The 18,886-nt window shown below is 37.4% G+C and overlaps 1 protein-coding gene across 10 annotated transcripts in view; it reads right to left on the bottom strand.

The window, feature by feature from the left end:
* Positions 1-18,886, bottom strand: part of sgg (glycogen synthase kinase 3 beta homolog shaggy) — a 78,528-nt gene that overhangs the window by 14,165 nt on the left and 45,477 nt on the right. For 6 of the 10 annotated variants that reach the window (XM_071682544.1, XM_071682543.1, XM_071682552.1 and 3 more), the window contains 6 exons: positions 15,013-15,203; positions 8,139-8,222; positions 7,514-7,624; positions 5,625-5,862; positions 3,660-3,853; positions 2,741-2,800 (listed from right to left, as the gene is read on the bottom strand). In XM_071682544.1, coding sequence (XP_071538645.1) covers positions 2,741-2,800; positions 3,660-3,853; positions 5,625-5,862; positions 7,514-7,624; positions 8,139-8,222; positions 15,013-15,203 — 878 coding nt within the window. The remainder of the gene's footprint in view (positions 1-2,740; positions 2,801-3,659; positions 3,854-5,624; positions 5,863-7,513; positions 7,625-8,138; positions 8,223-15,012; positions 15,204-18,886) is intronic. The other 4 variants (XM_071682549.1, XM_071682547.1, XM_071682550.1 and 1 more) reach the window with 1 other exon arrangement.

The raw sequence follows: 18,886 nt of genomic DNA, 5'->3' as shown, positions 1-18,886 counted from the left end.
TACAAGCCTCTGAAAACAATGCCCTAGAGGTGTTGACTGCCAGTAGCCTATTAAGGATGAACTAAAGGCCAAGAAACAGGAGTGGAGTATACCAGTTACTGAGACACTTTAATCATGGCCATCCCCTTGAAGGAGTTCCCAAAGGGAACAAGCATTAGAGATAAAAAAAACAATGAGAAAGATATCCATTAGTACGTTGCATGAATAGTGATATACGTTTCACTTGAACGACTGACTTAACTGTAAAAAAAAGTAAGATGCACTTTATTTAAGTACATTCTTCACTTTAACACACTGGGCAAAGGTTGATGGCATGTGTATGTTATATCTGTCTCTAATCTTAACTCCATTCCATTAAAGAGACAGATTACCTATGAAACCCTACAACTAGATTTTACTTCAAGCAGGGCTAACACACTGCAGTCACTACATATCTTTTTTTTTTCGTTGAACTGACACTTTTAGTCTTTTGTCAATTCTTTTTCTGAATAATATTGATTTTTTGGGTTTACATGGTACTCTTTGTAACTGGTGTGAATATTCTTTGGAACATTTTGGTGCTAACACTAGATGTGTGTTGAATTCACCAAGTAGAAGGGTGAAGGTTCCCTCCAACTTTCTCGCTAGGTATTAATATATTTTCTTTTAGCATCATTTCAACATACTTCTACATATAGTTTTGGATTTAATTACTCTATATCTTCCAATATGTGAGACATTTACATTATTGTATTTCAATTCTGTTCTATCTGATGCCCTGCATACCATATCATCCTCTTCTTTTGAGGTTGTTTAGTTGTAGTTCTTTAAACATTTCATTATAGTTCAAGCTGTTCAACAGTTAAGAGCAATGCAACATTAAAAAGTAAAATGGCAAAAGAACTGCTGGATATTATTCAAATATAAGGAATAGTAAGAAGAGAAAATTCATAGGGAATGATATAATCAAAATTGTAATAACTGAGAAGAGAAAGTCAAAGTAAGACATGATCATATAGTGAGAGGATGATGGTTTATGACAAATCATCTGGTTTGTTTTTAAAAATGTTGAAGTATTGCTGCTAACATACTAAAGATAATACTGAAAAGTGTGCAATGTGGCTGGAGTTCTGACAAGTTACAAATGGTAAAATTGCAAGTCTATTTATGGCAAAGCTTGTCAGGGGTAATAGTTCAGCCTAATCATGAATAGTTGTAAAAGGTGGATATCACATGACATAATGACTGGAAAAGAGTAAGCACTGAGGATTATGATGATACAAGAGGAACAATAATTTTTAAAAAAATGTAATATGGTAGAAACATAAGGAAAAGATGAACACAAAAACTAAGAAAAAGTATATGAATACAATAGAAGGTTATGGAAGCACTGAGAGACCAAGAAAAAGGATAGAAAAAGAGAGTGATGAAATATGTGACTGAGAATGTTTGGAGTTATGAAAAAATACAATGCATGGGACAATCTTCCAGATGGGGGAAATGGCATTCTAGTGTCTGTTTATACACATAAATAAACAAACGACAATAAACTAAACAACCTTCAAAGCACAGTGCATGATTAGAGCACAACTGATGAGGATCACCTGGTTCCACCAAATTACAACACAGACTAAGCAGAAACTTGCATCTCCCCCCAAAAATTACATAAAGATCAAGAAGTGGAGAATTTCGGAGTAATTACTGTGCAACAGAACATGGACACTATATCTCTAACACCAGGAGCTGGTTGTTTGGGTGATCTCCTTGTGCACACACACTGTGCATTTCTGGATATGTGCAGTAAATCCACTTCCAATGCAAGTAAGTGCCAAGCAAGTCTGCGTTTAGATATACAGGCAACAGTCAATGTTTAACCAGTGATTGTGTCAATAAAATATAAATGTGTAATGAAAAGAACTATTTGAGATCATCGTATTACTTTACAAGAATAAAAATTATCCATGCTAAATAGATATCAAGAGTCAAACTAAAGAGGAAAATCTGTGTTCATCGAATAACACTTTAATCCAACCATGAATGAATTTTGTGGTCCTCCACAGGAGTTTACTGTCAAAGAACTACATTACATAAACAGTTTTATTTATTATAATGTAAGTAACTGTGAAGCAAAATGTGAGCAAAATTAACTACGATTGAAAGTAAAGTAACCCCATCAACAGCAAGAAAGAACTAATTTAAAATTTAACCAAGAGAAACATGGACACAAAACTAATATTCCATGACAGTGTCCTCTTTGACCTTGGGCTGTTGAGATAGTCAGCAGGTGTTAATGAGGATGAACCTCTTATCATAACTTTTGAGGTTAAACATTGAGAAAGTTTTGCATCAATTTCACACAAAAATTAATGCTGGAATTACTGAAATTAATTACAAGTCAAATCTTTCATATCGCAAAATTATATTAACAGCTTGTATATAGTTTGTATAACATGAGAAGTGTGATAAATACATCAAACAACTTCATGTCATTGGTAAAGCAACTACAAGTGTTTCCTATGTTAAAACACTAAGTGTTATATCCTTAATGTTAAGATAATCTATCATTTGTTATACTGAGACTTAAGGAATTACAATAAACTTGAACAAAACTGACAGGACATAACTGACAGCCTACATTCAAAAACGCGATTGCCATCACAATGTACTCGCCCACATGAACTAAGGATTTTAGGTGGTAAATGAGGAGTGAAGGGTCTAATGCATCCAGCATACCAAGCCACCACGCCCAGCACTTACTTACTCTAAGCTTCTGATGCTTTTTATCATTGTTAGAAGAATCAGCCATGCGAGTCAGCAATGCCTGTAAAATAACATCACCGCCTCCAGTTAGCACTTGGCCTCATCCACTGGTTCCAAGACAGAAATTACCACTGGGTCAGCTGTTCCTTTCTTTGTAATATGGGACAGCCAACCATGTTTCGCTTTTAACATAAACAATATTATCTATCCTAAACAATTAAGCACTTGACAGAAATTTATCCAACTAATGATATAGCCAATATGCTTTCTAAGTGAAAACATCTTAAGAGGCAATTATATAATTAAATCATAAACACAGAACAAATCAAAGTGCTGGTTCTAAATATTCAGGATATAAACAAGCGCTGGTGACACTTCTAAGGTATAGTGCTTTAGAATGCTGGATGCAAAACTATTTTCCTTTTGAAACACAAGAACATGCTTCACCTTCCTTAAGCAAAGATGTTCAAAAATCAGTCATTATGGCCAAATACTCTTCTTAACAAAATAATCTGTAATTTCAGATGCATGGTTATACTATAGTAATTCCAACAGCTATAGTCTAAATTATGTAGGGATTCCTGGCACAGCTTAAAAGACAACTGGTAACACATGTAATTAATAATTTCACCTTAACAGATAACGACTGGATGCATTCAGAGCTGCTAAATAACTATATTCTACCTAACAGCCAATCAAATAATCCTTCAAGCAAACATCTAACAGTCTCACACATTCTCTACAAGCATAAACAAGAAAATACCATCTAAAACCAACTAATTTAGACAGTAAATGCTGTATGTCTTGCAAAACTGCACATATTATCATAAAAAATATACACAAACTATTACCTCATACAGGTCATACAACATACTGATAAAAGGAAGGAAGTGTAGGCTTTACACTCCTCCCCATCCTACCTTTTGCCAAGGATGAGACTTGATTTGAGGAAACTTAAATTCAGTATAGTTTGGGTTCATCTCCCTGATCTGCTCGCGAGTGGGTGTGCCAAGAACCTTAATGATTTCCACTAACTGGTCAACACCTGAGTCACCTGGGAAGATGGGCTGTCCTAATAGCAGCTCCGCTAATACACATCCCGCACTCCATACATCTGTAGGTAAATATTGCATTTTAAAAAAGCCTGGCATTGTTAGGGTAATATCTAAAGCATGAGAAATCTTACACCAACTTATATATATATATACATGTATATATATATATTTTTTTCATACTATTCGCCATTTCCCGCATTAGCGAGGTAGCGTAAGAACTGAGGACTGAGCCTCTGAGGGAATATCCTCACTTGGCCCCCTCCTCTGTTCCTTCTTTAGGAAAACTAAAAATGAGGGGGAGGATTTCCAGTCCCGCTCCCTCCTCTTTTGGTCACCTTCTACGACAAGCAGGGAATATGTGGGAAGTATTCTTTCTCCCCTATCCCCAGGGATATATATATATATATATATATATATATATATATATATATTCTTTTCTTTCAAACTATTCGCCATTTCCTGCATTAGCAAGGTAGTGTTCAGAACAAAGGACTGAGCCTTTGAGGGAATATTCTCACTTGGTCCCCTTCTCTGCTCCCCTTTTGGAAAATTAAAAAAAAACAAGAGGGAAGGATTTCCAGCCCACCGCTCCCTTCCCTTTTAGTCGCTTTCTACAACACGCAGGGAAAACGTGGCAAGTATTCTTTCTCCCCTATCCCCAGGGATATATATATATATATATATATATATATATATATATATATATATATATATATATATATATATATATATATATATATATGTGTCTGTGTGTGTATATATATGTGTACATTGAAATGTATAGGTATGTATACTTGCATGTGTGGACGTGTATGTATATACATGTGTAAGGGGGTGGGTTGGGCCATTTCTTTCGTCTGTTTCCTTGTGCTACCTCACAAACGCGGGAGACAGCGACAAAGCAAAATAAAAAAATAAAATATGTATTATACTTGACTGATGTTTCCTGCATTAGCGAGGTAGCACCAGGAAACAGATTAAGAATGACCCATCCACTCATGTACAGATATATGCATACATGCACAAACATATACATACATACACATGTACATATTCATACATGTCACCTTTATCCATTCCTGGCGCCGCCCCACCCCACAAGAAATAGCATCACTACCACGTGCCAGTGAGGTAGCACCTGGAAACAGACAGAAAAGGCAACATTCTTTCGCACTCATTCCCAATCTATCATGTGTAATGCATCGAAACTAAAGCTCCCTATTCACAGCCAGGCCCTACTGACCTTTCCAGAGTTTACCCCAGACATTTCATATGCCCTGGTTCAGTCCACTGACAACACATCAACCCCAGTATACCACATCATTCCAATTCACTCTATTCCATGCACGCCTTTCACCATCCTGCATGTTCAGGTCACAATCGCTCAAAACCTTTTTCACTCCATCCTTCCACCTCCAATTTAATTTCTCGCTTCTCTGTGCTCCCTCCACCTCTGACACATATATCCCGTCAACCTTTCCTTACTCATCCTCTCCATATGTCCAAACCATTTCAACACACCCTCTTCTGCTCTCTCACCCACTCTTTTTATTTCCAGACATCTCTCCTACCCTTTCATTACTTACTCGATCAAACCACCTCACACCACATACTGTCCTTAAACATTTCATTTCCAACACATCCACCCTCCTCCGTATAACCCTATCTATAGTACATGCCTCGCAACCATACAATATTGTTGGAACTATAATTCCTTCAAACATACCCAATTTTGCTCTCTGAGATAATGTTCTCTCCTTCCACACATTCTTCATCACTCCCAGCTTATTTTCATAGAAAAATGTTGAGCCATCCCATTAAAGTACTTACCAATATTGGTAGTGTAGTCAGTTGCCCCAAATATGAGTTCTGGAGCCCGGTAGTAACGGGAGCATATGTAAGAGACATTGGGCTCCCCGCGTACCAAATGTTTGGCACTCCCAAAGTCGCAAAGCTTAAGAACCCCCGTCTCAGGGTCCAAAAGAAGGTTTTGGGGCTTGATGTCACGATGACACACACCCAAAGAATGAATGTAGGCAAGGCTTCGGAACAATTGGTACATGTACAACTGTAAACACACATTTCTAAATTAGAAACCTGAAATTCAAAAGCAGTGGGCATACACAATACCCAACTGATGTAGCAATTACTAATGAAAATAGTGAAAAGATATTTTGGCAAATATTGAAGCTTGCTATGTCTTTACTCAATTGCTGTAAATCCAATAAATATTCTTCTAAAAACTTTTCACATTCAAAACAAGGACTGAATCACTTTTCCATTTAGTAGGATCTAAAAACTCATAGAAATAACTAGTAAACTCCAGCTAATAATATGGTGTGCAACCTTAAATGTTCCTCAATGTATGCCAAAACTGAACCTATACCAATTGCCTTCACTTTCCAATATGGTCATTTGTAGCACTGAAAAGCAATCCAAGGTCCACCTGTGCATGCTTTTTATCACAAATTTAGAAATTCTTTACTCAATATTAATTCTTCTGTAACTATGTTTCACTAATCTAACTAAAAATTTCAAAAAACTATGGATATGACACATCTTATATATTTTCTATTGATAATCCTACGACCAATTTACTATGCAAGTCTAGCTATTAACCAGGACCTTGCTACAGGTTCCTGCAGCCAATGTTGTGCTACTCCTAGCAGAGAAACTTAGACTAATTTGGAGTGAAAAGTTCTTTGACAAGAATGTACTAGTTCACCCAATGATACAGTCTCAAACAAAAGTAAAATATATTACTATCATTATCATTATTTTCATCACATTATCATTTTTATTATTATCATTATTATTAGTATTACTATTATAGAACCCCTTCTAATAAGGCTCCTGCAACTTTTAAGGCAGAAACAGGGTAGGATAGGCTACTTTGGGAGAGAAAGTCCTTCATGAGACTGTTCTTTCCATTAACGGATAATGATACAACCTCACCAAAGGTCAATTCTTGCTCAGTGTAACCAATTTCAGGTGGAGTCTAACAATACTTGAATAGTGTTAGAATTACAGAGGTGTAAGTTTGCAGGATGAGCATTCTTTAAGATCTTACTGGTCTTTTTGATGACATTATGTTGGTAACTGAGGGGTATTAATACATAAAACTTCAGTAAGATATCACTGACTGCCAGCTACTGGTGTAAACACTATATGGTCACAGTGTGAGGGCAAGCCAAAACAACAGAGGCAGCAAGACTCAAATTATATTTTTCATTTCTTTAAATATTAATGAAAATGGAGAGAGAAAATGACAGAAAACTTTTCCTGGAGAGGTAAATTTCTGGATTTACATTAAAAACCTAACCTGGATTCCTAGAAAAGAAAATAGTGATGCTGACTGACCAAGAATTATTCTGGTTTTCATGAAATTTATGGATTTTTCAGTAATAAATATTTTCAATGAATAAACATCCAATTTTCAGGTGAATCCAGTTTTCAGGGATCTGGTTTTCTGAGTTATTTGTACCATAATTATTGAAATATTATCATTATTATTATTATTATTATCAATATTAACCTAACATAAACCTATATTACTGGACAAAACTTTTATTCTAATGTTAAATTAAAAAGAATCTGGTTACTCAAAATCTTCTACTAGAATTTATGTTACACTGCTGAACAAAATGTCAAAGTTAAACAACTGAATAGTAATGTAGTAAGAAAACAAATGAAATACATCAGTGACTAGTATCACTTACCTTAATATAACTGATTGGTATAGTCTGTTTTTGTTTGCTGTGATGCCTTGCTACTTTATAAACTGTCTCTGGGATAAATTCTAACACTAGGTTCAAGAATACTTCTTCTTTCTGAAACAAAATAAAAATCATTAGCTTTTTTTTTCTTTTTGTAAAGACAGAGTTAATCACAAAGGCTTCACCTCCAAAATCCTCAAGCCTTACAAATGAGTCCCAAAGGAAGCAGTACTTTTCCAAGCCTCTTAATTCTCTTCCTGGACAACCTCCAGTTCACCCCATCCCCTGCAAACATTCAACCCCAGCAAAACAAATCAAAAATGCTATCAATAAAATTGTGAAGCACTTTTTTTATCTCTTCCTATAATATTCTATATATATTCGGAAACACATCTGATCTGATATACTCAACACAAGGTATTTGGGTTAATGAGTTTATGCAACATTTCTTTCAAGCATCATGGTATCCAGCAGCACCTATACAAATAATGGAAAACTTTACTTGTAGCTGAATTATCAGTGATATCCTATGTAAGCAAAGTACAACATAGTGTTTCCCCTAAGTTTCCTTTGTCTACTTTGTATCTTACAGCTTGCAAATGATTCAATTATTCAGAATGATACTCACCTTGTCTCCACTAGAGTAGAAGAAATACATCAGTTTGACTATATTACAGTGTTCTAGTCTTCTCATTATCTGAAGTTCTCGGTTCTGCAAATAAAAGTAAACCTTAGCAAATATTTAACTATCATAGTAAAAACTTCATCAATATATGAAATTATCTTTCCAAAATGTAAAAACTAAACTGAGGCATATCTCAGTAAAGAACTCCATCACATATGGCTCTGAATATAAATCAAAATTAGCTCAGCATTTGATCACATGATATTCTTCAATGGTGCCCAAGTATCCATATCAATAAATCTATGCCTTAGCTCTATTGAACAGTTAAAACATAACTTCTACTCATAATGGTGTGTATGTCCAGGATACTTGAGGATTTCAGCAGATTTTGAGAAGCAGACTTTTTGAAGAAAATTGGGAGCACCAAGTATGAAGCACACAGCACATATAAACAGTGTGGAAAGGGGTCTTCTAAAATCAATTTGCTCTGAGGTTCAACCAGAGCACTCTGCACAAATTAATTTGGTCAAAAAGATAAACTCTCCTTTGTAATGACACATAAAGCCCATACAGCTGCAGCCAACTTGAAAAAGTCTCATTATTAATATACTGCATAAATTATTCTTTTCTGTTAATAACAAAATACCTTGAGATATTTTAAGGTGTTTTTAGTCATCACACTATGGTAACATTATAATGCCATAGCAAAATAATTTTAGAATTATGTCCCACCTCCCAGCAAAATATGTTTTGATTCAATCACACCCTACAGCAGTCAGCTTATAAATGACACATTGCAGCAAGTGGTAGCCAACATCTTGGCTTCTTATGGTTTGTCATATCTCCAAAGTAATGAGAGCCATTTTGGTATGTCTGTAAAAGTGTTAAAGGTACAGTAATTTGGGGAGGACCTAGCATAAGGCTATGACTCTGCTGGATGTGTAATTTGAGGTGCTTTGAAGAGTCGAAGGTATTTAGGAACACTTGGCTATTGTTAAGTCCATGGGTCTTATTCCTTCTGCTGTGAATGCTATATATGGAAAAGATAAAATAAAATCTACTTCTTTGTCTACCAAGAGCTAAACAAGTGAGCATAGAAAGGAGCTATGTGACAGAGATAAAAGAAAATTTAAAGGGTTATTTGGCTGAATCCAGGCTATGGAAATGAGATATGTGAGAGCAGCATGTAATACGACTAGATGGGATGAAGAAAGAAATGAAAGGGAGTAAGAGATGAGGTATGAAAGGGAATGCAAAGGGAATGAATTGTGGAGTGATAGAATGGATGAAACATAACATTCTGAGGTGGTTTGGGCATGTGGTAAGAATAGAAGATGGGAATTTACAAGGAGAGTGTATGAGAGTATAATTAAAAGGGTTATGTGAGAGGAATACCAACTATGACACAGGGAATCAGAGTGGAAAAGTACTGGAGGGAGAGAAATGGTGGAAGAATGGAATGGTGTATGTGAGAGAGGCACGTTAGGACAGGGATAAGCTGAGGCTCTTTTGCTGTGGACATCCCCTTGATGGGTGTTCCCAAAGGGAATGGGTATCAAAGAGATAGAGACATATAAAGCTGTACTGAAGATATGAATCAAAGGAACATGCCCAAGACAGCACTAATTACTAGGGGAAAGACCATGTTATTATATATCGACCTTAATAATAATATGGGCGAGACAAATAAAGGGTGTTTTAAGTGGGCTGAAAAAGCATCATGGTTTCCATAAGATCCACATGACTTGGGAAGCTGTCACTGCTGATACTGGGCACAAAAGTTACCCAAGTTCTGAGTATTTATAGGAAATCATCACAGATGTAGGTTACACAACTCAAAGCGAGTTTAATATGGTTATTCTAGAAAAGCATGCCAGCCAATACATTCATATCCAAGCATGAAAGGCATGCTCCTGGGTACAGGGCAGCCAAAGATTGCTTGAAACTTCTGATACGATGGAATTCTAAAGAGATTCAGGGTTGAAGCCCTTACTAGTATTTTATTCAGAAAATCCAAAAGCAATTAAAGAACATGTAAACACACCATCACCTATGACTTTGCATTCTACCCATAAGTAATTCTGAAGAGTAGATTATTGGCTCTTTCTGTCCAGACATAGAACAGAGCAATGCCATAAAAAGAGAACTAATAAAACACTGCTTATTTATTCCTGGCAACGCATCTAGAAATCCTGAACACCTTAGAGAGAGAAATTCAAATGTAAGGAGAGGGTAACTCCCTAAAAACAAAATTCCTTGCCATCCTGAAGGTGCACTACCTGAAGAGAGTATTCTGCCATCTCCTCAATGGTAAATATAGGAAAGATAAGCCCTTGTTCAGTGAGTGGTGGAAACATGAAAAAAAAGGAATGCAGTGGAAACTATACTATGCTATGGGAGGAAGTCAAACCCACAACAATGAACAGTGTTTGGGGTACACTGTGGCCTCAGTGTGTGCATGGCTTCTCATGTTTCAGGCAAGAAGAAACAATGCCCAAGATCCATTAACAGTTCATCAATAACAAGTGTGTGCTTGGAAAACATGTGAATCTCTGACACCACTTCGGCATGGACAACAATAGGTGAATCTCCACCAACATTCCTGCATAGACAAAACTTTTGACTAACACCAAAAATTGGAAGCATACTTTCTGTTTTGCCAGGCCACTGTTCATGCTGATATTTTGCCATAAGATCCTGTATAATTTGCATAAGTTCACAGAGCTGTTCAGGACTGCCAGAAAACACTACACTATAAAAGCTGGAATGTCATGCAGAAATAAGGGGAGATTACTTCTACAGACAGATTATCTTCTTTGAAGAAAACAGAAGACGTATGTCAGGGCAGCCTTCTCGAAAGGGGCTGAAGGCTACTATTGAAGTGCCGCAGGAATTTGTCCTGGGACCATCGCTCTCCTTCATGTAAGTGAATAACTTGAAATGACTTGCCAGAAAGATTGAACTCCTACTTGAGTATGTTTGTGGCTGATGCCAAGGTCATGAAGAGAATAAGAGGTGAGAGGGATTGCATCAACTTACAAGGGGACCTAGAGAACCCCCAAAGCTGGTATTATACATGATTGAAATTCACCATGAATAAATGCAAAGTAAAGTTGATGAGACACAGTAAAAGGAGAATTCAATATGATATGAAATAAGCTTCAGGAATATGTATAAGAGAGAAGCTTGGGAGGTGACATCATTCCCATGCTGTCCACAAAGTCCCACATTAGAGGAATGGTAAGGGAGATAAACTGTCAATGACTTTTATATTTATGGGCAGTAAATTCTGCAACCCTGCCTAAACAGCTATTGCCTTTCTTAAAACTCTAAAACTACTAAGTACTACATATATCATCTGATGGTTTTGGATCATTTGCAATATACATCATAAGAAAGATTTCTATGCCACTGTTTTAAATAGAAAACCAAGCTTTGCACTTATGAATAGCATCCTATGTCCCAGCAGGTCTCCTCACACCATCTACAAATCACTTTGTCCCCCAGAAGCATTTCTGTCAGTATGACCTAACTGTGACATACATCATATGATAATAGTACATGATCATCTGTAACAAAAATCACCTGAGACAAAACTTCCATCCACTGATTTGCAAACTGTGTGCAAACTTCAATACTCCTCTCACTCCTTGTTCATTCCTTATCCCATGCAATGAATGGCTACCTCCTCTATTCTTGCTTTACCCTCATCCCCTACAATGTACTAAGGCACCAGCTGGGTGGCTCATATACAGACTTCCTTACTCCACCATACAAAAGCAAAATAGGTAGATTTTTTTATATATATATTTCTGCATGCAGATATTCAATTATATAAGAATCATTTTTCTCAATACTTGCTCGTCATTTCCCATATTAGCAAGTTAGCATCTGGAACAAAAGAAGAAAAGGCCTCATTTGCTCACATCTATTCTCTAGCTTTCAAGTGTAATTCAGTTGTGCAGAATAAGCAATGCTTTTAAGATTTTTTCATACATATTTTCAGCATAATGGGTTACCAGGTTTTTTATGTACCCATGGTTCAAAGGATTAAGCAAGTCCAGGGATTTTTTGAAGTGCTGAAATTTACATTTTGCCCAGTATTATACACCAGTCTTGCCAAAATGCAAATTCCCTTTGCATAGTACCTACAGACTCATGACATCAAATAACTTACTTTTATTTTTACTGTGACAGTGATGAGACATGTATAGATATGCTCCATTGTCCTATTCCAATTAATTCACTATAATGCCATAGGCAATATGCTACAGTCAAAACCCATGAGAGTTGGATACAGGAGGTGCTAAATCTAACAACTATTTATCACAGATTCATATTGGTTAATTCAGGCAATATCTAATGAAGGACAGTCTACTGGAGAAAATTTCAGCTACGCCATGCATACCTTCAACTTAATTTTCCATTGTGTCTTTCTCCTGGCCCAGACTTACTCTTCCAGGTGTCCATGACTTGGTGAGGGAGTGTTCCATGCTCTTGTACAATATTTATTAAAGCACAAGTATAATATTTTCTAGTGTTCTTATGAAATCCTAATATCTTCTAAAGTACCCAACACTTCCCGACAAGGAATGCATCTCCCCATCTCCCCCTTAACCTATTTTCCTTTCAAACCCTCAAAATCATGTTTTTCAGGCTATCTAAATTCTATTCAACTTTACAATTTCAAGAACATTCTTTTACAATATAAAAAAAATACTTTTGAAGCAATTTCATGCAATACTTACATTACAGTAACATGTAGAAGTTTGGGAGACATTTCTGCGCAAAACACTAAAAAGTGCAAGAGTAAGGACTGAGTGTCAAGTACGTTGTTGATGAACAAGTGTTATCATTTATTTTACTTACACCAAAAAACTGTGTATACTTTATCATTAACTTTTAGCCTCACAGATAAAACTTTTCCTACAGCCACTACAAATATTCACCACCACCTCCAACCATGTAATGATAGATATCCTACCAGCTGCCCCTCTCATCACATTCACACCCATGAGTCCCTCTATTGTACAACAATTGATTAGTATGTAATCCAATAATGCCTGCTTTCCATCTTTCCTACTGAGTCACCCAAGAATACATATTTTTTTTTTTTTTTTTTTTTTTTGCTTTGTCGCTGTCTCCCGCGTTTGCGAGGTAGCGCATGGAAACAAACGAAAGAAATGGCCCAACCTACCCCCATACACATGTATATAACGTCCACACACGCAAATATACATACCTACACAGCTTTCCATGGTTTACCCCAGACGCTTCACATGCCCTGATTCAATCCACTGACAGCACGTCAACCCCGGTATACCACTTCAATCCAATTCACTCTATTCCTTGCCCTCCTTTCACCCTCCTGCATGTTCAGGCCCAAATCACACAAAATCTTTTTCACTCCATCTTTCCACCTCCAATTTGCTCTCCCACTTCTCCTCGTTCCCTCCACCTCTGACACATATATCCTCTTGGTCAATCTTTCCTCACTCATTCTCTCCATGTGCCCAAACCATTTCAAAACACCCTCTTCTGCTCTCTCAACCACGCTCTTTTTATTTCCACACATCTCTCTTACCCTTACGTTACTTACTCGATCAAACCACCTCACACCACACATTGTCCTCAAACATCTCATTTCCAGCACATCCATCCTCCTGCGCACAACTCTATCCATAGCCCACGCCTCGCAACCATACAACATTTTTGGAACCACTATTCCTTCAAACATACCCATTTTTGCTTTCCGAGATAATGTTCTCGACTTCCACACATTCTTCAAGGCTCCCAGGATTTTCGCCCCCTTCCCCACCCTATGATCCACTTCCGCTTCCATGGTTCCATCCGCTGCCAGATCCACTCCCAGATATCTAAAACACTTTACTTCCTCCAGTTTTTCTCCATTCAAACTTACCTCCCAATTGACTTGACCCTCAACCCTACTGTACCTAATAACCTTGCTCTTATTCACATTTACTCTTAACTTTCTTCTTTCACACACTTTACCAAACTCAGTCACCAGCTTCTGCAGTTTCTCACATGAATCAGCCACCAGCGCTGTATCATCAGCGAACAACAACTGACTCACTTCCCAAGCTCTCACATCCACAACAGACTTCATACTTGCCCCTCTTTCCAAAACTCTTGCATTCACCTCCCTAACAACCCCATCCATAAACAAATTAAACAACCATGGAGACGTCACACACCCCTGCCGCAAACCTACATTATATATATATATATATATTTTTTTTTTCATACTATTCGCCATTTCCCGCGTTAGCAAGGTAGCGTTGGTATTTTCATTCACCAATCTTTTTTCAGCATACAACTTCAAAAGCTGTTTACCATTTCCACTCACATCACTGAATACCCCATGCCCCCAATTATACATTACTTGCCACATTACCTACTATCACATTCAAATTAACAATTACTAAGAAACTATCTCTCACATTAAAACTTTTGACACCCTTATTCAGTTTCTCCCAAAACACTCATCTCTCTTACTCTGTCTTCTCGTGGCCAGGTACACTGCACTTGTACTCACCCACCTCTCGTAATCTACTTTCATTTTTACCAACATCAGTCTTGGGCTCAAATTTCCACAACTCCTTCAGCAAAAGAGCTACCCCTTCCTTAGGTCTTACCATCACACTAACCTCTGACTTGACCTCTACGAAATTCCCAAACCATTTAACTACTGTATTTCTATTTACTTGGGGTGGATCATGTGCAAGGGAGTTTACATTTTTTGTGGAAACATTATCTGCAGAAATGGGGTCGCCTACCAAAACCCTTCAGGCTTGCAAAGGCCAAGTGAACAAAATTCCAAAGAAAGACTAAACTGTTTATTTCAAGATCAACTGACCTTAAAGCGTTTGTCTTGCAGCACCTTCTTAATGGCGACGAGTTCCCCAGTCTCACATAGTTTGGCTTGGAACACCACGCCAAAACTGCCATTGCCAATGACTTTTGTGTCCATGTACGATACCTCCTGCGGTCTATCTGAGCCCTGACCCGGGGTGGCAATGACTGTTGTGATCTTGTTGCCATCTTTACCTGAAATAAATAAATAACAGTATAGACGGCATATGAACTCAAAACTCAAACTACTACATTGAAATGTAAAATGTGTTTACAAAGATATCTGCATAAGCATACCTACTTTAACTCTGATATAATTTTCTAAACAAGCAGAGAAGGAGAAATCCACATCAAAAGACCACTTCTGCTAACTTTAAAAAATATAAAAAATAAAAAATACTTAAATTACTTTTAAGGGGCAAATTATAAAAAATGCAAGTTCCCAAAAATACTGTCATAATCCGACACAATTTTTTTTAATGTTGGCTGAGATGGCATGGGCAGCTGAGGTCCTAATCAAGGATATGTACCCTAGCACAGTAGCACTTAAAACATTTTCATAATGCATTAATCAACGCATTGTATATGTTCAACAGCATCTAACTCAACCACAATGCTTACATCACATACCCAGCCTCCAGACAGTTACAACTGTACTCTTAAAAAAAATTCTAGCTGCTGAGACAGCCTTTCAAATGGTTTTATATGCTTAAAAATGAGAAGGGGGCCTTCAATTATTATAGCCTTCAATTACTAAAACACACTTTATACAGTGATGATTACCAATACAAAATTCTACCATTCCTTGAATTTCAAAGTAAACACAAGCCACAGTTTCACATCATCCTTTGTAGATGATAAAAGAATAAGTATGAAACTCACAATCCTTTGTAGATGATAAAATAAATATGAAAATCACAACAGTAGAAGATGCTGAATGGCTAAAAAGTACACAAAGTCTTTAACTGGGCAACAGAAAACACCATGCTTTTCAATGGAGATAAATATCAACTACAGTGTGGAGACGATGAAGATATCAAAAATAATGCAGAATATCAGACAGACACAGACGCAATCACAAACCAGATGAATAATGTGAAAGACCATGGAGTAATAATGTCTGATGACCTTACCCTTCAAGGAACTTTACCAAACCAATGGTTGCCTCATGCTGAAGGCAGGCAGGCTGGATCCTATGGACCTTCAAGACAAGGGAAAAAACACCAATGGTATTATTCACGGCACTAATTCCTTCATGTATAGAGCATTGCTGCATTATAATATCACCCTACAAGGTAGGAAAAACTGCAGATTTAGAAGTGTCGAGAGACCTTTCCCAGCTCTTATTAATGATTTAGTTCCTGTATCACTACAGGAACTAAATCATTGGGAATTACTAAAAATACAGAGCTTATACTCCCTGGAACACAGACAGAAAATCCTAGAAGGTATGGTTCCCAACCTACATTCAGAAATAACATCATACTGGCATGACAGGCAAGGAAGATTTTGTGAAATACGACCTCTGCAATCTAAAGGTACCATATGCACGAAAAGAAAGAACACTTTAAAATCCAGTGCCCAAGACTCTTCAACATCTTGTCATCTACCATAAGAAACAGCAGTGTACCAGACAAGTACCTACAAAGTGTACAGGGTGTGGGGGTTAAGTCGACCTGAGGGCAGAGGCCTCCAACAGCTTGGCTGACCAATGACCCAATCCAGAGGCCTAGGCCCAACCCAGGCTGTGCACGTGAAGACCACCAAGGACTCAATGAAGTAACCACAAGGTATCTACTGTGCCAGCTGTAGTAACTTTCTGCGAGGTTCTACCAGTTTCAGTAAAATGTTATGGCAGCACACTAATAGTCCCTGATTCTCATGTAAAGACTCACCAATGACCTGACTGCTATGACAATATTGTACAATATTGCAATGCCCAACTAAACCCTAACACTCATCATGGGCCTAACTTGAAAAAGCACTTCACATCCCTGAATGCTGTTGAAAAGTTGGTTCTTTAGGTCTTGTATTCTATAACAAGCTCTACAAGGTGCTAAGGGATGCCAGAGCTCTCCAAGAGACAGTAAGTGCTTCTTCAACAAGATACAAGATCATGATGTCCTGATTATTACAGCAATGCTATGCATGGTTCTGATTCCTTAACTAACAACTTACAAAGCACTCATCATTAAGAGTAAAGCTCCTTTAATTTCTAGCTGCCAGACTAATCATCTACAAGGATATAACTGTTACATCAAAAACCGACATCTTGAATGCTACAAACCTTTACAAAATTCTGACTAAGACAACTACACTTCCCACAAAGTGCTCAACAAACATTCCACAAGATCCTGAAGAATACAGGATCAAAAGAAATGAAAACTGCATGGTAAGTTGAGAAAAGCATGAAGATTTTGAAAAGGGTATGATGAACAAAGCAAAAACAATCTAAAACTTTTCCATAAAATCACTTAAGTGGTTATCAAGATGCACTCCTCAGATCCAAGAAGCTGTCTATTCTTTCTGCCCCACTAACATGTGGACTTCTGGCATTCTGTCCACAAATATACAAGCTCTACTTATCATACGTAACATATGACAGCACTTAACACATGCAGCTCATTCTTCATAACTAGATTTTCAAGTAGTGAGCACTATATGCTAGCCTTGTCTTTTTGCAAAATGGTAAGCGCATTAAATAGTAGTAGTAGGTAGGAACATTTAGGCAGGAACATGAAGTATATACATTAGGTAGATGTAGTAGGTAGGAGCATTAGATAGTAGTCATTTGGAACATTAGGTAGGAGCTTCTGCAAACACTGCGCTAAACTTGGCCTCTGCCAATGGCCTCTTAAGGGCGAGGCACAAAAGGCTAAGAAGCAGCAGTGAAGTTCTTTAATCATGGAGACTCTGCTGCTGTGGCCACCCCTTTGATGGAGTTCCATCTGTAAAAGGTGTCAGATATAGATAGATAGATAGAGCTTATCAGAAGAAAACCGTTGGTTAAAGAGCAGCTCATCAGGCTGAGGGACTCGGTGGAAAGACTTCTTGAGAATGATGAGGAAATACATGAGGAGCTGCATGATAAATGAGAAGAAAATGAAATGGTATGGGAGACAATAATGCACTGCACCAGAATTAACATGATGGGAAGGGAGTGAAGTTGTAAAAGGTAAAGAAACTGATAGAAATAATAAAATTGGGCTATTAAAACAAATCAACACAAAAAAAGGCCCATGGTCCTGGTGAAGTCTCCCTATATGTGCTCAAAGCAAGTGAGGACACTTCCTGGATCACTCAAAAAGATGAAGAAGAGAGCAAATGTTGAGTCAAACTATAAAATGATTGGAAAATCAAGTTGAAATACCAGCAAGCCTCCCTGGTAAGTATGGTTTATGAAACATTTATAATCAGAAAGCAAATGAATGACTACCTGCAAAATAGAAACTTTCTAATTGGGAGGCTACAGTTTCAAGTAAAGGAGACCAGGCATAACTTATCATCTAGATTTGTATGAAAAGATGAGCTCCATATTAGATCAAAGTGAGGAATGGGAAAACAGTGTGTTCCTAGAGTGCTAGAAAGATTTGACACTGTATCCCATTAAGGCTGATAAAGAAGTTAGAGCAACAGGTAGGAATAGGGGGCAGACTCTTTCACTGGACAGAAGAATATCTGAGTAGCAAGGAGGACCTCTTATACAGGATAGATTAGCTTAGAGGAAAAGAGCAAAGGGAACAGGTATGAGGCACTATGTCAAGGATAGCTGGGGTCACAATCACAAGTGTCATGCCCCTCTGCTATGTTTGTTGTATGTAAATGACTTGCTTGACAACTTATACCTAAAACATTTGATGACAATGCTAAGGTCATGA

The sequence above is a fragment of the Panulirus ornatus genome, chromosome 34, assembly GCF_036320965.1.
Source record: "Panulirus ornatus isolate Po-2019 chromosome 34, ASM3632096v1, whole genome shotgun sequence".
NCBI lineage: Eukaryota > Metazoa > Arthropoda > Malacostraca > Decapoda > Palinuridae > Panulirus > Panulirus ornatus.
This window is presented reverse-complemented; position numbering and strand designations above follow the sequence as displayed.